The 26553-nt window shown below is 32.1% G+C and overlaps 1 protein-coding gene across 2 annotated transcripts; it reads left to right on the forward strand.

Moving 5' to 3' along the window:
- LOC143250731 (uncharacterized) lies at nt 1-23892 on the forward strand. 2 transcript variants are annotated; one of them, XM_076501682.1, is made up of 6 exons: nt 54-137; nt 531-584; nt 2129-2222; nt 6658-6831; nt 18071-18420; nt 18527-23892. In XM_076501682.1, the coding sequence occupies exons 2-6, from the start codon at nt 582-584 to the stop codon at nt 18941-18943; spliced, it is 1038 nt and encodes a 345-aa protein (XP_076357797.1). In that variant the 5' UTR covers nt 54-137; nt 531-581; the 3' UTR covers nt 18944-23892. The 2 variants fall into 2 exon arrangements, with proteins under 2 accessions (XP_076357794.1, XP_076357797.1); XM_076501679.1 differs by lacking the exon at nt 531-584 and having other exon boundaries at nt 1-137.
- The last annotated feature ends 2661 nt before the right edge of the window (nt 23893-26553 follow it).

Consider the following 26553-nt stretch of genomic DNA (forward strand, 5'->3'; position numbering starts at 1 on the left):
CAATGAAACTGATTGAGAGGGGGGTGCGAAATTGAGTGTCACTGTCAAAGGCAAAATGGAAGGGTGTAGGTGGTGGCATCGAAGACACCATGGTCAACAGTGAAAATTAGGGAAAAAATGAAATAATGTCAGCTGCAGTAAGTAATATATTTGTTATTAAATATAGAATTATTTATAAACATACTTTAATTTGAAGAATGTAGGTATAAAAAAATTTATCAGGTAATAATGAGGGTACTCGGTAAAAATTACTTTCTGATTTATGTGTCGCTGCTACAAGTAGAATATAGCCAACGTTACTTCTTAAGATATGCATTTTTCTAATGGAATTAATTTACAACTAGTACTAGTAGTGATACAAGTTACAACCATGCCCATGATGAATAATGCTAGACAACCCCTTGCCATTGTTAAATAAATACTATAAGTGTATGTAATTTAAGACTGAGTATTTATTTGTATGAGAGTGATAATTTTAAATATTTCAAGTTTGGAAGAAACTCGAGAGTTTTTATTTTTGTTTAATTTAGCAAGTAAACCAAAGTTACTACTACTAATAGACCCATATTTCTACGTTTTGAATGGTGAGTACTGTTAACTTTATTGATAGTGTTGTTTTATTATTAGTATTGTAATTGAAACAAATAAATTCAGTTTCTCTAAGTTAGTAATAAATGTATGCTTGAAGATTTAAAATGATATTTAAACAATTTTTGTGTTATGTACATTAATTTCATTATAACATGTTTTGTTTGGACAGTTCATTTTAGTTATACGAGTTTTAATTTAAAAAAAAAGAGTTGTATTACGATATTAAGAAATATTTCAAAGATAACAATTCTTAGTAAATTTTTATTCAAAGTATGTGTAAAAACTTTATAACATAAGTAATGTGATTATAATAGAAAATATTAGTCTTTTTATTGGTTAACATTTAAACATTATTTAGTGTTGATCTATTATAAAAGCTTCAGCTTGATCTCATACAACTTTTATTTATTATCCAAGAATTTCAGAAAATTTAGAATGTCTAAGAATGCATGATGAAGATCTTGAAAATAGAAAATTCTAAAAATGTTTGTAACATCATTTGTAATTTCATAGTAGTTTTAATGCAAGTTAAGTCTTGATTTGTTGATAAAAACATTTCACCTTTCAGAATGTTAAGATGTATATTTGTTCATAATGTTCTTGACATTTTTGGCAAGGGTCAGTGTATAAGTAGCCAAGTGTGTAAGATATTTCCCATGTTTCAAAATGTTGAAGTTTGATGTAAAAAAAAATATAAATTCATACTCTGTTTTAAGAAAATAATTATACACACTCATAACTGTAACTGAGAAATACTTTTGCCAAATAAGAGTCCTGGAATATGTTTCTGGGCTTGAACTTGTTATTCCTAAAATTAAAGCTTGCATTTTCCATTGCATTCCTTCAAACTCTGTTATATATGGGTAGCTTATTTAAGCTTTTAATAATTTTAAACATCTGAATCAGGCCACTTCTAGCTTTATGGTCTGGAGAAAACATGTTTAGGTCATGCAGTTTCTCTTTATAGAGCTGGAAATTTGTAAACCAGATTTTTATTCTGATACCCTGTTCAAGTACTCTTTCCAGTATGCAAGCATGGGTGTGTTAAAAAAAGTAACTAAAAACTGCTTAAAACATTCTAAATGAGAGCTTAGTTGAAGTTTGTAGAAATTCATAATAATGCTCTTAGATTTTAATTGAACATTTTATAAATAAATCTCATAACTCTGTTAGCTCTTTCACTGAAGCATTAAACAGAGGGCATTCTACATTTTATCATAACTCAAATGCATTTTCTCAAAAATACACACTTCATTGTATTAAAACTTGTCTGATATGTTTTATGAATAAGAGAGACATTATTAACAGTATCAGTCTCTCCCAGAAATGTAATATTGGAAATATTATTGTGTAAGAAGCTACTGCATCTGAATATATAAATAATAAAAACAAAAATCCTGTAGGTCACATTCTTATAATAAAAATACCCACATGATTGAATCACTTTCATCATAATATACTGTGAAGACCCCATTTATTACTCTTGCAAATACCTAGTACTTACAGATAAACGTGCATTATTCTGCCATATTTTCAGGAACTGAGACAGTTTCCATACAAAGTGTGGAGCTGCAATAGGGATGTAAGAAAGTCAGTTATGGCAGCTTCACTTTCAGATATCAGAGTAAAAGGTGAGAACTGTTTGAATATTTATTCCTTTTTGATCGTTAACAAACATTGATGGTAACTGATTCGGTTATTCATATTAGTAAATGTAAATTTGTTGATTAAACTACAGTAACATGCAATAATTACCTGAATATGCATACCTAATCATATTTTTTCTGCAGGTGGCCAAGTTAAATTACCAATTTTGTGTGGATGTTAGTAATTAATTACAGATTTTCCCATAAGAAGGTAGATTGGAATGACGGACATTCACGTGTAGCTGTAACTTATATCCTCATATAAATTTGTTTTTGCATTGTCCCCTTTCATAATCCATTATTACTCCTTTCTTATAACTATGTATTTGTTTTGTGTTTGCATAATTTTGTTATGTAGTTTTCTTTCTTTCTTTAAAGGTGGGTGATAATCATTTAAAGGTCCATAGAGATAGCACAGTTAAATATAGATTGACTTTTTAAAACACATTGTTTTGGTATGTTTCTTCATATTTGTCAGTAACTTTCAATTGATATTATAACTGGGGACATTTTTCTGTATCTTGCAAAATTTTCAATGTTCATGTCAGCATAAAAAAACAAAATTGCAACTTTCTGCACCTTAATCTAATGCATATATCATTATATTTACTTAATATTTAAAACTATTAAATTAACATTTCATTAAGCTTGTGGTTAATAACATTTACTATATTATCGTCTTGTTTAAATTATCAATAGTCAATAATATTAAAATAAAATGTACCTCATTATAATTAACCTCCTCTTGAAAGTATATGATAAAATTTCTTGACTTGTAATAGAAGTTAAAACTAATTTTACATACAATTTTGATTTGTAATGAACTATATGAGTTTGTTGGCTGCAGTTGCAAACTCCTGTTATCCCATAACTTTTATGAATGATTTAGTTCTTTTATAAATTGTATATGCAGGGCTTTTAAAAATGTTTAGTTATAAGATTGGTTTTTATGTTAAAGGGAAGACTGCAATGTTGTAAGTTTTTATCCTCTCTCAAATAAGTGAGCACTTTAAAATAGTGTTATTCTTTGATCTTGCATTTAACCAAGATATCACAACTATACCAGATAAACATACATAGTTTGTTGCAAAATTAGTTTTTTTTTGGTGGGGAGTGTAATTGTAGAGATACAGAGACCGCTAAAAAGACATATGTTAGAACAACATAGTACACAAGTTATGCATGTTCATACAAATAAATACAACTTTACTATGTTCATCTTTATACAAAATATTTTCTCATGTTTCTGAATCATCAAGGTTGATTTGAAGATGGTAGAAGATAACTAGCTTTCTTATTTAATATTGTAATTCTGAATGCATGTATTAATTTATAGATTTATATATGAAGTGGGATATATTTGAGTTTCAGATGAAAGCTTTGAATTGTACTGTATGCTAAGCGTAAGTGCCACTTTGAAATTTAAAGAAAAAACTAAGACATAATTGTACAATTTTGTGAAATTTCAAGTCAACTAAACATAGTTTCTGCAGGTCTACAACACTACAAATCAAGTTTCAATACCTGTGAAACGGGCAGAACACAGTTAGCCCATTGTGTTTAGCTTTAGGCTAAAATATAACTAAATCAGTCTTTTATTTTTCTTTGTGTAATAACTATCCCTTGTAAAAGTTCCTTTTCTGTGTGGCAGTAATGTAAAGCAGGAAACAAATTACTTAACTCCTTATGTAACATTAGATATTTATAACATATTGCTGGTGTGTTGCTGTGGTTAATAATATATGAATTTATTTTCTCTTAACTATTCACAAGCTGTATTTCTGTTATTAAATATTTTTGGTAATAGTATTTTGATCTTTTAAGAAATTTAATTGAGAATATAGTTTGATCAAAGAATAGATGCAGTGAAGTGATACATAGTAAATCTCATTTTACAGACATGAAGTTAATGAGCTTAACTTGGCAAACTAGAATATCCATGAGGATGTAACTGTAAATCTGATGTTTGATTTAAATTAGCTTTAAAACATGATAGAATTATTTTCATTTTAAATTGTTTACATAAAAACCAATATTTGATACACAGGTCTATAATTGATAAATAGAAAAGATTTTTGCTTAAAATCAGAGCTTTTGTTTAAAATTCACTATATTTTGGATTTTGTACTTTCTCATAATTCATGTATAATATAACTGCGTGGTTAGTAGTGTTTGCTAATCAATTAATTCATGGCCTAGTGCTTTTCAAATGGTGGTTTAGATAAGCAGTATAAGGAATAATTTATGCATGGTAGTGTCAGCTTGCTTTATCTCAGTAAACAATTTAATAACTAAAAAGGTATGGCAGGGATTAATGGGTGCTGGGAGCCAGTTATCTTTTCTAATCACCAGTCTTAAAAACTTGTGACAGTTCCAGAAAGCCTTAGTAGCTTTTTCAGAACAAGGATAGGGCAAGCAAGTTTGTGGCAACATTTCACTTAATTGTCTAATTAGAATAATCAAAAATTTATATTTTTATTATGTCGATAATTTATTGTCAGTTTAACCCTTAAATGGCAGTAATCATTGATTGATGCTGTTACTTTTGACATTCGTGTTGTTTATGGTTAAATTACTAATTTTAAGAGTTAGGTGCCAAATATGTTCACTTGTTGCATTCTCATTTTTTATTCATTTTGTAAAACAAATAAATTATAAGAGATTACAGTAGCATGTCAGCCCAGCATAGCCAGGTGGCTGAAGCACACGACTCATCTGAGGATCGCGGGTTCAAATCCCTGTCACATCAAACATGCTCACGTTTTTAGCCATGGGGGCATTAAAATGTAACCTTTAATCTCACTCAATTCATTGGTAAAAGAGTAGCCCAAGAGTTAGTAGTGGATGGTGATGACAAGCTGCCTTCCCTCTAGTCTTACACTGCTAAATTAAGAATGGCTAACTCAAATTGCCTTCGTGTAGCTTTGCACAAAATTCGAAAGATAGTAGCATGTCAAACATTGGACATTTTAAAGCATTTTCTTAGTTTAAAAGTAATTTTCTCATCTAAGCAATTTTTAAGCATAATTGTCACCTGCATTTAGAGTGAATATTCACACGACCTACTTTTCAGAGTATTGAAAAATCACCTTTGATTTTAACCAGTTGGTATCTGAAATTTATCTTATACATATATAAATCTCAAAAATAAACTATTATATTTTGTTTAAAACTATGCTTTTACATATTTTGGATACATGTTTATGAAATATAAATTAAGTTCCATTGTTATTCAGCATTGTACCTCTATAATGAGTACTTGAAAATGAAGTAAGAAAAAATTGGGTGAATAAATATTTTAAATGCATACAAAATGAAGCACTTGTGAATGTGAAATTATCTACATTCTTTGGAAAATCTTAAGGTATCAGTTTCCTTTAATTCTGGTTCATAAGTGTTGAAACCATATTTTCTTTATTGCCATTTAGGCCTATCATATAAAGTAATGTAATTTCAGGGTTTTAATTTATTATTTTACAGTATTGATAAATTTTCATGAACTGAAATATACAACTAATTTGTTTTGAAAATAGTCATATGTTAAAGTGCATGTGATTTGTGTTTTTTTGTTTTTAACAAATGCATCATTCAGAAAATGAATCAAAAGTTTACATACATAAACTTTTAAATCATATTATAGTCGTAAAAGTAATTTCACTAATTCTGATTTTAGACTACATTATGACTGTTGGCTGTAATGTATGTTTTTTTAACTCAAAATTATCACATTTTTATCGTAAAACTGGGACAGTCTAAAACATAAGTGAGATGAACTAATCTTAACCCATTTTTAATAAACTATCTTGTATACTAAAAACAAATAGGCTATTCAAATAGTAGAAACTTTAGAGTAGCTAATTTCTTTTGATCATTGGGGTTATTTAACTTGTAAGAGTTTTAAAGTTGTGCCAATAAAAAAAATTTAATGAATACAATGTTCTAGTGACAGCTAAGATCACTGTCAGTATGAAACGATTTCAGTCTTAAACTTTATTTCTTAAATATTTATATTCTAGAGCCCTTCTGAAAATAAAATTTTTGAAATTCCACTGAGTTTTAATTCTTCACATTAACATTTTAACTTAAATCATAAGAATTGCCTTTAAAGTTGCCATTTTATCTTTGTGTGATAACTTAATTTCAGTATTTAAAATGGCATAATAATAAAACAAGATAAGAAAATTTATGAATTATTAAGTAAGAACAACTTATTCCTATCAATTCCTAACAAAACTAATATCATTGACCTCTAAAAATGCTTAGAAGTTTATAGATAAACTATTCTCTATTTAATATTAAATCTATTAATTACCATTATACCTTTTTCCTTTCATAAATCATAGAAGAAATGTAATATGTTGCTAGAAAATAGTAGTTGACTAATTGATGACAAAGTACTCAAATTTCTTCTTTGCAACAGGTGGAGAAAAACTAGGATACAGTAATCCCTCTGAGCTCAAAGTGGTGCTAGAAAGTGATGGAACAGAGGTTGAAGATGATACTTACTTTAAAACAGTAGATAAAGACACAATCTTCATCTTGCTCCGTCCTACAGAGAGGTGGTTCCCTCCTAGCATGGAAACATTACGAGCAGGTGAGGAGCTAACATGTAACTCTTAGATACAAAAGAAGCTGAGCAAGTCCAATTAGAAGGAAATGCCATAATAGTTCAACTACAGAACAATAAAACACTGCATATATAGTAGAGCAAAAAGAGTTAATTTGTTTTCATAATCCATGATGGCAAGAAAACCCACTTGTAGAGAAAAGTATATATGTAAAAATGGCTGGTATGGAAAACACCCAAATACTAAATAAACAAACAAACATAAACAAATGCAAAATTAAAGAAGCCTTACTTAAACAACTCAAGCCCAAAATAAACCAATACAAAGGAACACCTTTATACCTATATTAATAAATATAATCCAACATCTAAGCATGCCCTCTACATTCCTACACTCAATTACACAACTGCCTTCAAACTTGTGGTTAGCTATCAGTCAGTTACCTCCTTTTTTTCTTTGTGAACCTGACGATGACCCAAGAAGGTTGAAACATTGTTTGCTCCTCTACATAAAGTTTTCTCTACCCATACCAGCCATTTTTACATATATATTATTTGTTTTCAGTTTTATGTTTATAATGCAACAAAAATTTGAACTGGAGATATCTGTTAAATGAATACAGTTGTTAATAGTTTAAATATGTATGAATAGTGTGAATATATTTACAGAATCTTTTTATCACAAAGCATTTTAGACTTTTGTAAGTTATTTCTTCTGTGCTTCTAGCTGTTGAGATGGATTCCTGTATGTGGTGAGGGGACCTTCCAGAGAAAGTTCTGTACTTTAGTTTACTTCCTCTGGGATGTAAACATCCACACACGTTTGCCATGCGTGATGACTCATGAAGGGGAGGAGAGAATCCTGGTGGTTGAGGGATCCAACTCTTAACACAGCACTTTGGCCTTGAATTCCTGTAGATGGGTGGCTTTGAGGTGGCCTTTCCAGATTCAGTCAGCTGGTCTGGTGTTGGATGTTCTCAACATGTGTTGTGGTCATTGTGTCCATTGTTGGTGTTTGGGTATGGTGCTCATAAAAACCTGACGTTGCTGCATTGTTCTTGTTTGGCATTGTAGTGCATTTCTTCATAGGGCTCTGTGGTGGGTGGAGACAGTGGTCACTGAAATGTTCTTATTATGGATACCCTCATTCATGAACAAATAAAAATGAAAAAACAGAAAAAAAACAAATTCTAGGAAAACAACCATGTATGGACAACTCTGTTGTACAGTCACCATCAAAGTTGGACTCAACACCTCAGTTTCTCATTCTGCATTCATTGTCTGAGAAATATTTAGGGCAGATGTCCCCCCTTTTTACTCAGAAGGGATTAAAGGTGTTTGCTGGCTTCCCCAAATCAGTAAGGAAGCTGTAATTAGGAGACATCTTGGTGTAAACATCTTCACCACAAAACTTCTCCCTTAATTTAAAAAGCAATGAAATGTACCCATCAAAGTTACTCTTCATACTACCCTCAATTTCTCAAGAGGAGTTATTGTTGAGAGGGACTTAAAGAGCATTCCTGAGTTTGAGATCTTCATTGTTTTCACTAGCCAACACTTCTGCAGTGAACTGAATTTTCTCTCACAAAGACAGAATTATAATGCCTACTAATGTTCTGATTTTGACATTTACATCACAATTTTCACCTGCCACATTCAAGGCAGATTATCTGAAATGTAAGGTACAGCCATACATTTCCAACCCTCTCAAATGTTTCTAGCATCAGCAATTTTGTCACTCAAAGACATCATGTTGTAGTTCTTTAACATGTGCTCATTGTAGTGACAAAGACCATGATGTCTAAGAGCTGAAACTGGAATCACACTGTGTTAACTGTAGTGGTTCACACCCATCTTACACTAGTTCTTGCCCTGAGTGGATGGAGGAGAAAGAAGTACAATTCTTGAAGATTGTGAATATTTCCTACCCAAAGGCTCAGAAGTTATTGTTCCCTACTCCATCTCAGATATATGGTGATGCACTCCATTCCATTGCCACAGTGGGAGTGGAGACAGATCTCTCCATGCCTTCAACATCTGAAGAGTCTTTAAACTTGTGTGGTTAAAAAAAAGTTTGAGTCTACATTTACTCCCATCTCTGTCCCTGCCTCCTCTCCTGGTTGCTGCCCAGGTCCACTTCCTTTGGTTTTGGGTATTTCTTTGGGTCAGTCTTCTTCTCCAGTCCAAGGTATAAAATGATTATTTGTTCATGCCCTTAGTTGTTAGAATCTTTATCCACAGATAGAGATATGCCTATTTAACCTAGGGCAGTATCCATGAGGTTGATAGACCTCCATTCAATAAAGGAAGAGAAATGCATCAAACAGAAGAGCTCCCCATACCGTTCTCTTCCATATAAATAAAAATGGTCACTTTGATACAGTGGAACTGTCAGGGTTTTCAGTCGAATATAGATGACATTAAAGATTTGATTGATTCTTATCACCTGTGTGTCTCCTCACAGGAAACATTTCTGTAATTTGCCAGTGCAGTTGCCTTTCAGCAGTTTTCTTTGCACAGAAATGACAGGTTGTGTGATGGACAAGTGCATGGAAGGGTGGCACTACTAGTAGATCAGCACGTCTCTGCCCTGTCTTTCCACTAGATACACCCTTGGAGCCTGTAGCAATCCATGTTTCATTGGGTCATACCATCACTCTTTGTTTTCTCTACCTATCTCCTGAGGGGACCTGTGATTATTCATACCTTGATGCCCTCATTGAACAGTTATTGGCTCCATTTCTTATTCTAGGATATTTTAAAGGACATCAGAACCTTTTTCTCTTCAGTACTAGTTTTTATACTTATTTTCATGCATCTAGTTAGTCTTTCACTGGTGTTGATCTGTCTGCTCCCCTTCACTTTCTCTTAATTTTCTTGGAGGATTGGAAGTAACTCATAGGGCAGTAATTTTCCACTCAATATGAGAGAGACTGGTCATGGTAGATGCCACCTGACCCCACATGCCTTGATGGAAGCTAGCCCAGGCCAACTGACCCTCTTTCACTGCTCTCTCAGAACGTGATCCTGCTGTCATCTTTTAGCCATCAATAGACAACTGTGTAGCAGTAGTGACTGACTGTATTGTCCAGGCAGCTGCTCAGCATATTCCTAAAACCTCAACATGTTTCCCATGGCATCTTTGTCTGTGGTGGAATCATGCCTGCCACATGGCATGGAAGGCTCAAAAACAGACCTGAGATACCTTTCATAGGTGTCTTGCACTTTTCAGCAGCCCCATACACATGCTCGGCAGATCATACATCAAAACCAGAAGGAATCTTGGATTAAGTACACATATAGCATCTCTTCTACCACTAATTCCAAAGTCACATGGGACAAGATTCAGAAGGTTGGTGGACAGTATACACCTGCCCCCCCTTCAGTCTTTCTCTCTGGCCAGTAAGTTGCTGATGCCTAGAGCATTGCCAATACTTTTGGCAAAAGTTTTTCTTGTGCCTCTAGCACTTTTGCTTCATCCCTTACTGTCTTAACCAAGACTTGTGCAGAGTGGTTGCCTCTTTCCTTTCAGGCTAATCGTCTGTATGATTATAATCACCCCATTTACATGGTGGAACTCAATCTTTCTCTTCATTGGTCTGGCAGTACATTATTCAGATCTAATGATGTTCATTATGAGATGCTGCACCATCTTTCTTCTGCCTCTTGCTACTCTTTTGGTTGTTTTTAACCATATCTGGCAGGAAAATGCTTTTCCTGATGTTTGATGCTAGGCTATTGTCCTTTTTCTAAGCCCAAGAAGGATCCAAAGATTCTATCAAATTACTATGCAGTTGCTTTGATGAGCAGTCTCTGTAAAATCTCAGAGAGGATGGTTAATGCTCATCTTATTTGGTTTCTCAAATCAAACAACCTCCTCATGCCCAGCCAGCTTGGGTTTTCATGACAGTGCCCTACTGTGGACAACCTTATTTGACTTGAAATGTTAATCAAGGAAGCCTTTCTTAAGTGACTTTTTTTTTTTACTTTGAGAAAGCTTGCGATACTACATGGAGGTATGGCATTTTTCAAGACCTCCACTCATGGGCTGTATGGCCATATGCCCATTTTTATCAAAAAATGTTAATGGGCCGACATTTCCAAGTTTCATGTTGATTTGACACTTTCCTGTTCTTTCTCACAGGAATTTGGAGTTCCTCAGGGCTGTGACTTGAGTGTTAAACACTTTGTTATAAAGATTAGTGCCATTTCTGGACAACTTCCCCTACAGTTTCAAATGGACTTTGTCAACACTTCCACATCTTTTGAGTCATCAAGCATGATGTTTGTTGAGCATCAGCTGCAGACTACCTTTTATCATTTACTGAAATAGGTCATAGCAAATGGTTTTCTTTTCTCCCTCTAAAACTGTCTGTATGCACTTTTGCCACCAGTGGGGTACTCACCCTTATCCTGATCTCCGTCTCTGTGAAGTTGTTGCAGATTAGTAGAAGACCTAGAATCATTAATGAATCTCTTTGCAAGTGCCTTGGGCTGATCACTTTGTTACAGATTAATAGAAGACCTAGAATCATGGATGAATCTCTTTGCAAGTGTTTTTGGGACCACGGTAAAATTCTTGAGGCTCATATTTGACTGTAAGCTGACTCTCTTTCCACATATCAAGCATCTATGTGTCAAGTGTACAAGAGCACTGAACATCCTCTCTTCCACTTCTTGGAGAATGATCAATGTTCTTTGCTCAAGATCTATCGTGCCCTCATTCGAATGAACCTAAACTATAGGTCTCTTGTCTAGTCTATGGCTCTGCTAGAACCTTGACCTCAAAGATGCTGGACCCAGTTTACCATCTGGGATTTCAACTCTGCATGGGAACTTTCCTTGCTTCTCCAGTCCAGATTTTGTACACTGAGCCTCATAAGCCTACTCTACACCTCTGCCATTTGCAACTGTCTTTAGTGTATGCTTCAAAACTTTGATCCTTACTACAGCATCCCATATGGTGGTTGTGTTTTCCTTTCCTGGTGGGTCGTTGTTTGGCGCAGATAGCATAGTTGTTTTGCGTTATAAAACCCCAAACAACAACAACAGCGATTGTGCTTATACTTGTATATTGATTTTACTTATTAAAAATAGTCTTACTTTCTTTTACCCAGAATTTAAACTCAAAATTGTATTCATCATCTTGTCTTTTACTTCCAGTTCATTGGTAGACAGTTTCAGTAAAATCCAGATTTTAACATTTTTTGTGACTTACATTCCTAGATTAAAACTATAGGTTCTTCCTATTTTATTATGTAACTTCTATAAACTCTTCCATTTCCAGGAGAGTAGGTATTATTAATTAGTAAAAGCAGCTCTCATTCTTTTGTTTTTTAGGGAGTTTTAAATTTTTTTTTCTTTTATACTCAGTAAGAGGAAATCTTCACATTTATAAAGTTAATAATTTTCTTAATGCCTAAAACTGTCTGACCAGCTTACAAATATGTTATCTGCTTTATTTTTGATATATTCTTTGTGAAATAAAACTGCTCTTTTATAACTAGATTGTTAGACTTTGTTATTTGGTGGTCATTTCTTCCGACTAATCCTAAAATACACATTCACGTCTGTTACTTTGGTTGGACTTCTCATCAATAGAAATTATTGAACTTTTTAACTGTAATTTTTTAGTAGGGATCAGCTTGTGTACTATAATTCCTGTTGTTTTTATATGTAGTGAAAACCATGTTAACTTGTGTTGTACTGATTGATCTGTTATTAATCTAAAATGATGTGTTCTTTAGAACTTTTGGTCATTTTCTTTATTTTTTGTGTAATTTACCCTTGAAGATGTTTAAGTGGTGGTGAAATTTCATGTTTTGTTCAGAACTTTTCAGTTCTCTGAGGTAAGCTAAAATTTTGTACTGGAAAAAAAAAGATTATACTTTGTTTAAAGTAAACCAGTTATAATGTTCCATTTTTGTTTTGGTAGTATACATTTCAATTTTGAGATTTTGTGAAAGAGACAATATGGAATTATAAACATTAGTCACTGCTGAATGAACTCCACTTCCTCAGTGTTTTGAGTTATAGATTGAATTGCCCTGTTACATATTAGTAGAAGACCTAGAATCATGGATGAATCTATTTGCAAGTGTCTTTGACTGATCACTTTGTTACAGATTAGTAAAAGAAGACCTAGAATCATAGATGAACCTACTTGCAAGTGTCTTGGGCTGATCACTTTGTTACAGATTAGTAGAATAAAGTTTAGTAGTATTGGGTTGTTCTCTACCTACATGTTACATATAGTAGTATAAGACATGCTAGTGTCAGCTGACAAAATACTTTGGTGGATTTGATTAGTAGAAACTGCTAATCAATATTGAATTTGATGAATAATTATCATATATAGCAAAGCAATTTTTTAACACTCATCATTTTCACACACTGTGGAAATTAAATCCAGTACTAAAATTCTTAACTCTTTATAGAGACATCTACGAATGAAATGAGGTAAATGGTACGTTTTTATTCTAATAACACTTTTACTCAATTGCAAGCCCTAATTGTACCATACATAGCATTTCATGAATAAAATATTAACTGGTATATAAAGTAAAAACTTCAAAAATGAAAGATACACCAAACACCTCACCTGTCGCACAATAATGCAACAATCGATCAACCAGAGAAAGATGCGACTTGGATATATTACTACTGAACAAGGTTGCCACAAATCATTTTTTTATTTAATAAGGTTATTTTTTGATACCTCTTCACAACACAGTCTCTCTAGCTTTTGGAAGAAAATGTTTAGTGGCTTTTCAGAAGAAAATGTGGCACAGAGTGGGCCAGTTTTTTTAATTCTGAGAAGCATCTCAAGAGAATAAATTGATATTATTGACCTGCAGACTATTTTGACTTTGTTCATGTCAGAAAAATCTTTCCATAATGCTGTTAGATTATAGTAAAACTTGTAAAATATTTGTGACATATAACCCAAATGATAGAAGGTTGAGATTCATTTGCAAAATTGTCCCTTACAAATATTTTAAATCGATTGCATTCAGGTAAAACATTACTCACTTTTGCCTAAAGAAGATATTTGAACTTGTCAACTGTTTTTGTCATTTCATGATTACCACAGGCCTTAAGGATTTTTTCGGGATCATGTGTCAAGATGTCTTGAACATCCCACTATTTTTTCACTCTAAATCAATCTGCACATTCCTTTTTCAATGATTTCAGTTTATTCTTTAGAGTGTTGCAAGACTAAACCCAGTTTGACACCTTTCATGGGAATTTTATGGAGCATGACTGGTTCAGGTTCCAAACTGTCAGCTGTTTAATGAACTGCTTTTCAGTTTGGATGAGGCTTTTAGATTCACTATTTCTAACACCAGGGCTTTTGGTTTGGCTCTTCATTTTGTAGAGTTTGTTACAAAATTTTAAAAGATGCAATTACCAGAGAGACATTCATTACCTTCATTTGCTAACTTTGAGAGAGCTTTGACAGGTTGTAGGACATGCTCAAAATACAAGAAATGAGTTACACATGTGAAGGATGAGTTTACCAAGAATACCTTACCTTGGCCTGATCATGGGTTTTATCATTGGCCATACTTTCCATATGTGTAAAAGTAACATTGTAGCATTTTAAAGTTTGAGTGCTCTGAATTTTATACTGTGCTGAATGAGTGTCTTATTGGAAACTGATCCATAACAATGCCAAGAGACCTAAACTCCTGAAGTCTTTGTCTATTTTTGTAAACATAAAACAATGACATTAAAGTTTTAGTTATCTTAAAGAAGTATGTTTTTTTAAATGTCCTTCATGAATGGTTCTAACCTATGGTTGAAGCAGTGCACATTTATTAGCCATTGGATTTCAGACCTCATTAAGGCATCTAAATCCTCTTTCCACCTTAGATTAACATTTTCTCCCATCTGCACCTTTTTATCTACCTCTTGTGTATTATGGTGTTCCATGTCCATACTTAAGTATTTTCAAAGAGCTTCTTCAACTTTCTGTGGTTCCATTTAAAACATCTTTAACACTCCTACGAAAAGTTGGGCCTAATAGGCCCCAGAGCAACTTGAAAGGTTATTAATATTAGGCTAATAAATTTGTATTTAAATGAAATTGCCATTTCATGTGAATCAAATGATTCATATTACCTCTTGGAGATAACATTTGATTCAATGTTAGTATGAATCAAATGAAATGGCAATTTCATTTAAATACAAATTTATTAGCCTAATATTAATAACCTTTCAAGTTGCTCTGGGGCCTATTAGGCCCCACTTTTCGTAGGAGTGTTAAGAGCCAAAAAGGTTAAATTTAATTGTTCTGTGTATACAAGCTCCTTTTCCTGAACACTACTGTCAGCACTACCATCAATTAAAACTAAGTACAACTATGCATTATTGATCAGTTCCTTCAAATATTGGATCATAGCATCATTTGTGCAAGATATTAATTCCTTACAATCTATTACATTTTGGTATGTTCCTCAAAGATCCACATCAAGGTGTTTTCCACTGCTACAAGTATAGGAAACTTCTTGAAAGCTGTTACTTTTTTGGTCAGATGGTCAAGGCATTTGAATCTCAATTTGAGAGTTGCCGGTTCAAATCCTCGTCAAACCAAATGTGCTCATCCTTTCAGCTGTGGGAGTGTTATAATATGACAATCAATCCTACTGTTCAATGGTAAGAGTAGCCCAAAAATTAGCAGTGGGTAGTGATGACTAGCTGTCTTCCCTCTAGTCTTACACTGCTAAATTAGAGATTGCTAGTGCAGATAGCCATTGTGTAGCTTTGCACGAAATTCAAAACAAACATTTTTGGCTATAATATAAGCAATATGCATTACCTTTGTAACTCTCTCTCCAGCACATGGCTCTTCCTGAAAAAAATATGAATTAATTAGGAAATAAGCTGAAATATAATAATTATTACTTATCTTTCACTGAGTGCTCATTTTAAACTGAGAACAATTTTGTCCCTTATACAGAAACATTAACTACTTTCTTCTTTACCCATGTGTATTATCACTATCATTACAATACCTTTATAGCCTAAGAAAATTTTTGTGAAAATAAAATCGTGTCTCTATTCTCTAAATTCATTTCATAAAAGAAATTGAACAATGTATCTGACTTCTCTTATTTTACATGAAATACAGACAATAATTGATATAGTGATTTTCATAAGATTGGATAAAGTATACATAGCCCAATTTACAAGAGGAAAACAAAATGGTTAAAAGTAATCATACAGTCTGATAATTTTGCAGAATGATGTGAACTAGTAGGTTAAACAACATAAGTCTAGTTCACAGATGCTCCAAAGATTAATTTACTGTGCAATTTGGTCTTGTATATATAGACTAACATTGTTATCATGGGTGATTGATACAACAAATTAATACTGAGAGGAGTTGTCTAATAAATATTTTGTATACTGCTAGGCTAATCCTTTAGTCATGTTGCCCTAATGTGCTGTTCAGTAATTGTATATTTCATAATACTGTCCTTTTTTCATTCCATTTTCAGTAACTCCCACTATAAAATTGCTACTAAACTTTCTAAGGCATTGAAGTTTGAAATAATAAACATATTCTTGTAATGTTTTATGAACTTTTGGTCTCAATATTTCTTCATTTCTTCTTTGGAATGACAACCATTTTCCACATGTCAATGGTCAACACTTGCTGAGTAAATAACCTGAAAGTCATTTGTTAAAAATTTTTAAAATTTACTGCCTAGAGGTAGGTCAGCATGAAAACAAACCCAATCACATTTATAACAGACTCGATTCTAAATGTGCAATGCATGTACTGTACTTACATTTTTTAGTATAGTTGGTTAGGCCGTGGGTACCAACAAGGCACAGTCCTAATGTCATGAACAAACTACTACAAAGAGTATGCATTTAAAGTGTGAAAATACTGTGTGCCATTTTGTGGGAGTTTTCAAGAAAACATTAGCTTTGGCTGGGGTATATCAGCCTGAAACATCACTGAACTTTCTCAGCATTCTGCATCTTGGAGATAACATACAAAAGAAAGGAATGATTTGCATATTATGTTAAGCAGAGAGGAAGGTGATTCACAAGTAGGGTTGTTTTGATTTGCAAATTGATGCAAACTTTGTTATTTAGTTCCCTGTAATGTTAGACTGGTCTTACAGCATAATAATAGAATCCCTGTATCTGACTTTTGAGCTTGTCTTCCTCTTATGGTGTAGTAGCAGAAACTTTGTACTAGATTTTGGGCAGGTCTTCCTATTACAGTGTAGGAAAAGACCTGTAATTGAGTTTTAAATTGGTATTCCCCCTGTTACATAGTAGTAGAAGGCTGGTTTCTTTGAGTAGTAGAATAAGATACATTTGAGTTTTATCGCACAGTGAGGTCTTTTGTATAGAAAGCAGAACTTAAAAATAACTCGTTTTATGTTAAAAATGCAACTTAAACTGTTAAAGCATTTGAATAACTTGAGAATTTATTTGCCTTTCTTATTCTTTAGCACTGAATACTTTCCTATGTAATGAGCAGTGACCTTAAAAAATGACAAGGGAACATATTAGCATTTCTTCTTCCTTGTGTCTATTTCAGTTTTGCACCAGTTTCATTACTGTTGCAATAGAATGTTTTATATTTCCATTTTGGAAACTTTAATAGAGTAGTTAGTTTATTTAAAATAAATGGTATTAAAATGAAAGAAAATTCAGTTATGATATTAATATACTACTCTTAAAAAAGTTTTGACTAATATTTATAAATGAGAAATGTTTTTAATGTTTCAGTGAAATGATTTATGAGTGTCTGAACATGGTAATAACTGAGGCTATACGTTTTATTTAGCCAACACTTATATTTGTTCTGTTCCGTAAGAGAATATATTCAATACAAACAAATTGCTTGAATTACTGTATTATACTTTTGTATTGTAACATTTAGCATGTAGAAAACATTTTAATATGGTGAGTGTATGACATTATATAGTTATGAATAAACTTGAATCCTGATTTGATAAGTCTTGGAAATTATATTTGTGTTTTACCTGCAATTGAAAATGTAATGAATCATTCTGAAAGAGAAGGTAGTTCATTTTGTGAGAAACCAAATATAAGGGGAAAACTTATATTTTCTATTTTAGAATTAAATATTTGTAATTTTAAAAAGTAGTCTTAAATTGCTTAAAATACACACAAAATGAAGATTATTTTATTGATAAATCTTTATTCTATATACTCTGAGATTTCGGTGACAATAAAGAATGTTAAATGTTATGATTCTAACAGTATTTTTTGTTAGCCATCACAGCCATCCCTCGAATTGTTTGTGAAGCTATCAATAGCCTGGAACTTGTAGACAAGCAGCCATCATGGAAGATTATGGACAACAAAGGTCGTATTACAGTTGTATTACACTGGGATCAGAGAGATATCCACAGGCGGTCAGGCCGCCAGCCGTCCACCAAGCAGGTTCCCATATGGAGAGTAGAAGTAATGTCACAAGAAGCCCAGACTGCTGACCAAACCACTGCCGACACCAGAGATCTCTCTGCTCAGAGAGCAGATCGTGCCAAACTTAGTCTTGAAGGTCTTGGACTAAGACCTCCATCTTTTATGCTGCCAAAAAAAAACTTGGAAAAGGAAAATGAAGTAAGTTTCATTTGTTACTCATTAGTTTTCAAGAGTATTGTTTTTATTTTTGCTTGAAAAATCAGTTGATAATGTAAAAACTTTCAAAAAGTCATTAAATTTTCAGGAATTGCTAGAAGAAAATGTAGCTGCTGGAGTTGGTGCACAACGCAAAGCTGGAAAAGGCCATGTTCGCTTTCTGAATGTTACCCAAGAGTCAAAAATTTCTCAAAATGATGAGTCTGAATCAGACACAGAAAATACTGCATATGAGGATGAACAACTCTCAGAACGTTATCTCTTGCTAACTGATCAACTGTCTGTGGAACAAAACCGTCACTTGACTATTAAAGATATTGGTGTTATTCTAGAGAGGCTCAGTTCCAAAATAGTAGATGTAGACAAATTAGAGCGAGAGAAAGAGAGCTCTGAGGTACACAACTGGACAATCAAGGCAACTATTCGTGGAGAAGTGCTTCGAGAAATTGGAGTCATCTATAACGGACAATACTATGGGATAATGGAGCATCCAGGGTACTTTTGATTGATGTTCTTACCTAAAAAAATTGAAATTTTTTCCAATCAGTGATGCTCAGCTGCTGAGGTTTGGTGCTGCTAGTTATCAAAAGTATCCACCTTGTTCACTTACTGGCAAAAGCTCAAAGAAAAAAAACGTATAAAGTAAAGAGTAACTGGATTTTTGAGTGTAAGGTTTTTCTATGGTTCTAATATTTAAGAGCCAGCAGTTAGGTAATCTATTTAATGTTTTGCTAAAAGTTTACCCTTTTTAAGAAATACTGTGGATTTTTATAATTTTTTGTTTTGTGTTTTCTACATCATTATTTTGACATTTATAAGTCATCTTCTAATTGATAAAACTAATTCAAGTTGTTTGGATAAGTAGTAGATTGTTTTTCTTATGTGGTAAATATTGTTCTTGTACATATTTATGAACAATATAAAGGTCAATCGTAATGCTTGTTTTCTATCCTTAATTTTATTAAATGTACCATCGCATGTTTTAAAGGATATTTTTGTGTGTTTGTGAATGTACATGTGTAGGTATATTGATAGAAAGTTAAAAAGAGCATTTTTAATGATGGATTGCCATATACACGGGTTTGTCAATTTGTTACACAGGTCATAGTATCTATTCGTCTGTGTAGTCTTACAGGCCTGTAGTATAGGTATACTGACCAGATTCATTGTATCATACCTTCTTAACACTGCCAAGAGTAAAAAGCTGGGTTGTGGTTGCCAACCCTTCAGGAATAAGAGTTTTCAATATGATCAGTTGTAAGGCATCAGATAGGTTGAGAAATACAAAGTTTTTTGATTAATTTTTAATAAGAGGGTTCTGCCTGAAAGGATGCTAAGGCTCATTTTTTTTTTATTTGAACTGGTGAATTTTATCATTATATAGTAGCTCAGGTTTTTGGTAATTCAAGTGAGTGTTCATTGCCTGGATGTGAGTGCGCTGGGGCGTACAGAAATTATAGCTGAGCCAAAAGCACAATTTTTAATGCTCACTTGTTTCTCATAGTATATAGATATTTGACGGCTTTGGATACTTTGTAAACAGTTTAATTCCATGTACCACAAATAATGTGCATTTTTGGATGGGTACATGTAAATGCAAACTCCTGTCCTATAGCCTGTCACCATGCATTGGGCAATTTTGGTACAATACATTCACAGTTTTGTTAATTTTCCTATAAGACTACAGCTTCATGACCTATGTGGTGCTGTAGCAGGCCAAACTTGACCTCAGGGGTCACCATGGTTGTCAGTTTCCTAGGGGTGGTTCTTCCACATTCCTTGTACCTGTACAAACTTGATACTTATTTTTTCTTGATTCAGTTCTCAGGAGAACAAATGTTTTATCTATTAGCATTAGCTGTATGTGTGTGTGTCTGTGTGTATTTATTTTAGATCTAAATTAAGGTTTAATGTTGGGAAACCAAATCAAATGTAATGTCTTAATTATTGTTTAGTGTGTAAATGTGTAAACATTTTGCAACCAAAATTGGAGATTATGAATCCTGTACATCATAATTAAATTATTATAATAATATTTAGACATGAAATGATGTTTAAAAAGTTACCAAAGAAGGATTTTAATCAAAATTATTTACCAATCCAAAAAAATTTAATTGGGTCATGTGTCAAAGTGAATGTACTAAAACTAATTAATTGTGATTGAAATTTATTACATAGGCTTTTTAGTGCTAGTCATAAGTTAAAAAGAACAAAATTGTTATTATACTTACTATATTCTAATAAGTAAATACAATTTAAGGATACTTCATTAGGTTTTCATGTATGGATTTTAGGTTTATCTTCACATTTTTTATTTGCTGTTTTTTTAATTTATTTTTGAAGCATTTTAATTCAAAATTCCTTTTACATTTTGTAGCTCAGTAACAAAATTATTTTGATTATTTTTTAGAATACTTGTATATTAGCAAGATATTAAAGAAACCAGTTTTATTTTTGGAGGTCTACTTAAGTTGTGGATGTGTTTATAGGAATGATATTCAATCCCTTAGTATGGATAGTGAATTGTAAAGTCCTGCTGACTACCTTTCCTCTGGTCAGTAGTAAAAAGTTAGTGATGGCAGCATGTAGCCTTAGTAGCTTTGTCATAAATACAAAACAAAACACATTCATACAAATAGTTAATTTTATATGTGTCTATTTAATTTTTTTTGTGTGTGGAAATGGAACCTCAGTATTTTGTTGTGATATAAAGTGAATCTATATCTATGTGCATTTTATTTTTGGAGGTTATGATATAATGCAAAACTGAGTTTGTGTTATACCATAAGAACCTTTTGATTCTAGATCATTTTTATTTTGTAGCATTAACTTATCCTTTAGTTACACAATAAAGGGTGAAATATAGTAATTTAAGTACTCAAACATTTCCAAGTCATAGAGCCTCTAGTTTCAAGTAGTAAATAAATTTACCTCACCTTAAATGCACTAGTTACAATGTGTTTTTTAATTTTTAGTTCTGAGAGGTATTTTTGTGTACCTGACTAGAAACATTCAGTTGTGTTATGTTTTCTAAACAAATTATTGTAAAACAATTGGTTAGACCTCATAAACTTATAATACAAATATCAAAAAAGTAGCTTGTTACTTCTCAACTAAACTGTACAATAAACATCCTTTAACTGAGAATAAATTCATTCAAAAAGCTGTTCCAATTTCTATATAGCATCTGACAATACTCAAGTTAGTTAGAAATGCTATAAATATTATAGCATTTTTTTTTATTCTATCAATACTTTAACTCATCAAATATGAGATTTTTATTATTGAGAATGTAACTTTTTGAAGATCTATGTTAAAGGTGATACTTAAATGCAAAACTTAATAATCATGTAATAAATATAAATCTTGGTTGAAAACAGCCTGTTAATTTATATCCACAAAGCTTATTTTAACATTATTTTCATATAACAAATCTGAAAGCATTTGCAGTTTTTGAATTTTATTAGAAGAGTATTTGTTACACAAACTAAGTTGTGAAGTGTAATAACACCCAATAACCTTCTTTTCCACAACTATTTATTGAAATTATTACTGGACATTTGTACAGATGAAACTTTTAGTTTTAGGGATAAAAATTCAGTGTATATTTGTAGCATAAAAATCCAAACTAGGTTTTCTAACAACCTAAATATAATCTAAAATATATAAATATTTTAGATTTGGTTCTAGTGCTGTTTATATCTGTTTTCTTTTAGGAACTTAATCTGCAGTGTATGGTGTTTTCTCACTCTAAAATTATTTTAATTGTAGGATTGGTATTAATATAACTAGATGTATAAATATGAATTTTTGAAAAGATTAGATTTTTTTTCTCTTTTGGAGAATTTCTTTTAATATTATGGCTAACATAGAATTCATCTTTATTTAATTTATCTTCATTGTATTTGCTACATCATTATGAAAACCTTGTGAAAATAGTTTAGTCATTGTGTCAGTAATCTCTGTATTTTGTGAATATGTTTGTGCTTGTTTAATGCACCTGAGTGTACTTCTTTGAAACTGTTACATGTATGTTTTCATGTTATATTGGTACTAGTTTTTGGATGCCTTCCACTGAGTGGACTTTCATTGTTGCCTCTTAACAGGTTGGTTGGAATTTGCTGGACCTGTTTGGATTTCAGTTCTACTCTAGGTTTATATCTGAAGTATGTGTACTCAAAGTTTGCTGATTTTGAGCTCAATTGTTTTATATTTTTCAAGCGTTTAGCATTTCTCAGAACTTGAGTATTTTAACATACATAATCTGCATTTATATTTTATCTTCAGTTGCTTGTTTTTAACATTTGTGCATTTGATATATATATACATATAACTTAATTCACATCATTATGAAAACTACTTTCAAATATGTAGTTTGTGTGGGTGTGTGTTCATTTTTAAATTTTCAAAAGATAGGTTTTTGATTATTGAAATATCCCTTTAGAAAGTTTTTAACTCAAATCCATTTACATGTTGAAAAGTTGCAAATTTACCATGTAAGTTTGTCAAGATTTCTTAAAAATAAATAAGGCTCCACACAATGTCTTGTACACAAGATACTTCAAAACATTTGTAGACTCTTTCAATAAGATAATAAACTAAAGAACCTTTTAGCTCTAACTTGTTTCTTATATGCTTCCTAGGAGTGTTTTGGGCATTATTTATGTATTCTTGTATTATGTTTTCATAGCTAACATGAATGTCTACTAATAATATTACACAGTGCAGCAGTGATTTTTATTGTATAGGTTCAAAGGGTCTAAAATTCAGTATTATATTAGAGAATAAGTAGAAAATAATTTATTAAAGAAAAACATTTTTATTGTACTTGTGTTCATAAATAGGTGTTTGTAAAATGTATTTATTATATATAAAACAGGACCTTATTTGTCCTTTTGAATGATACTTGTACATACAATTAGTTTCATGTTTTACTGTAGATATTTAAGTTTCTAGTTGGGAACATTCCATTTTTATATATCCTTAGTACTTATAATAGCTTGTTAATGATTGATGTTTCAATTTATTTCTTCATAATTTATGAAGCTCTGAAACAGTTACTTGGTTCTATTTTAGAATTAAGCCAAAACTGATTAAAATTTAATGTGTCACAATATAATTTTTTCCTTTATTACATGCACTGTTTAATATTGATTTGAAATTATGAAATATATATAATACACACTATTGTAATTCATGACAGAAATGTTTTATTAAATGTAACCATAGTTTCCCATGTATCAATTAATAATGGTAGAAGTAACAGATTTTTATTTTTAGTCTCAATGTACAATACTTGATCTGTAGTGGGACCTTTACAGCATCTGTCAACAACCTTATGTATTTGAGTTAGCATATACTGACATTTTCCATCAACTGACTATTCACACTGAAAATAATAGTTTTTAAACATGCAGAAGAAATAACTAAAATGGTATTGCTTCAGTTTTTTTACTCTTTGTGAAATGCTCTGAAAACATAGAGAAATGCAACAATAAGATTATTTTACTGTTCTTCCTGCCCCAGCTTTGAAATTTCAGGATTTAAGTTGGGAAAGACAATGTAAATATAGATATATAAAAACTCTACTGCAGAGACAGGTGTCAAAATAGATGAATGCTTTGTGCTATGCAAAAATATTAGCATGAAATTGTGATGGAGAATAATTTTCACCTGCATGCAAATTACGGAATATTTAAATGACTTTGTATTAGCTTTACAGTAAATTGTTAGTAATACTCATAGGTGTTCCTGCTGCTTTCTAATACTTGTAAATATGTGAGTAAAAGAAACATGTATTAACTTTTCCTGTATGCAGCTTTGCTTAGTTCAATGCAAGTTATGTAATAAACTACATTCAGATTTTACTGCTATGAACAATGACAAAGAAATTAATAATGAGAAGAATGTATAGTATTTATTTTATTTCCCCTGTATGTGAATTGAACTTATTTATACACATGACCTGATAAATTAAAAACAAAACTCTATTTGAAAAAAAAAAAAATGTTGGAAACTATAGTTTTCATGTTTAATTTGAAACCACTCATGACTAGTTTGTGTCATAAGAATATAGAACATATTTTCAAAACAGACTTCAAACAGAATTGCTTATTTAACAGATTATAATATATCTTCATAAAAATATCCATGTAACATATCTGTAAATTCCAGACATTAATAGTTTATATAGAATTTATGGTGTGAAAATAATTTTAATCCAGGAATATCTTGTATAGAAATGATATAGAAGGTTTGTTCTTTAAAGGTAGTCTGAAAATATAATGTTTTTTGTTACAGTTAATACTAATGAAAATGATATTTGTTACTTATCTGCTTCAAGAACACAAACTGAAACTTTAATAATGAAAGTTCAATGTTTTACAGTTTAAAATAGTGTATGACCTCAGTACCAAATTAAAATGTTGGATCTATGTAATTTATGACTATTCTTTTAGTTACAAACTAAACATCTAACACTATTGTTAAAAAATAAGGCTGTGCCTTTTTTGTATAATTCTTGTTTTCACAGTGGTATTGTAACGGAGTTATTTTAGCATCAGAATAAAAAATCGAATAACAAATATAATTTGTTTCTGTTATCGAAGTCCTTAGATCCTCAAATCTTATGAAGTATTAATACAGGAGAAGTCTTTAAGGTGCATGATAATGCATTTTAGGTGCTTATAAGTAGAAATATCGAATCTTAAATTAAAGCAACTCTACACAAGAAGAGAATAAAGAAAAGCAATTTGGAGGACTAATAAGTCTCAAATTGACGTATATTCCAAATATCACGATGTTGAAACCAGATATTCAGTTCTTTTATTCAGACAAATTTCAAATTAATTGTTTTTCAGTAGCAAAAGCTCTTTGCAGTAGTGCAGTTTTTGCAGTAGATACACTGACATGTTGAATGACGTACCAGAAAGTTTATTGACCCAAAAGGATAAAATTGGAAATGAGATTACAAATAGTGCTGAATTATTAACCAACCTTCAATGTGAAAAGCTAGTTCTTTTTAGCATAACTTGACACTTCATAATGTGGTTTGGTTTATTTGGAATTTCTTGCAAAGCTACACGAGGGCTATCTGCGCTAGCCGTCCCTAATTTGGCAGTGTGAGACTAGAGGAAGGACAGCTAGTCTTCACCACCCATGGCCAACTCTTGGGCGACTCTTTTACTAACAAATAGTAGGATTGACTGTAACATTATAATGATTTAAGTTTGAAGAAGGTAAGACCACTAAACCTCAACTACTCCAGTGCTTCAACTGCCAGCGATTTGGACATACCAGAGCATCATCTAGCTCTTCTACCAAGTGTTTCTTGTGTGTAGGACTACATCCAGTGAACCAGTACCCAAAGCAGTAGGAAAATATGACATATGGCAACTGCAGGGGAAACTACACCACCTCTTCGAAGGTCTGCCCCAGCTTCCTGGAGCTTGCCTCCAAATCAGTTTCCACTCAGTCTTGCTTATCCAGAAACAAAAACAAATAACAGTTCAGTCTCAACTAGCTCCAACACATGAATCAGCTTCTTTCAGCCACTATCGCACAACTATTGTTCCTGTGGTGAATCTTGCTACCTTTGTCACGGACAAACTCAAGATCGCTAAAGACATGAAGGTTCTCAACAAATATAACGTCTTCTCACAAGTCTGCGAAGCTGCCATCTTTATGTTTAGGGACCTACACCTGAATAATTCGAAGAACACACATTCACGTTCAAAAACAGCTGCAGGTGAATATTTCATTTTATTTTATTTTTGAGATGTTTCTTACACATCAGTATTCAAGGTGATCTAGCCACAAAAAGTATGAACTCGCTAACTTGTGCAATTCTACTAGTACTGACATTGTAACTATCAACAATATCAGACTATAAGACCATTCCAATTTTAATGTTCCTGGTTACAGCACAATATCTCACCCCAAGGAACCCAATAACACAGGTTTCACACTACTATACAAAAACAATACAAGACTTTATTATCAACCACTCAAGAACATACGTTTTGCTTACTGAAAGCCCCAGATTTCCCAGTCATAATAATAACTGCATTATATATTATCCAGCCAGGTCACCTGACACCAACTTCACATCTTACA

Source organism: Tachypleus tridentatus, chromosome 1 (assembly GCF_004210375.1).
Source record: "Tachypleus tridentatus isolate NWPU-2018 chromosome 1, ASM421037v1, whole genome shotgun sequence".
Classification (NCBI taxonomy): Eukaryota; Metazoa; Arthropoda; class Merostomata; order Xiphosura; family Limulidae; genus Tachypleus; species Tachypleus tridentatus.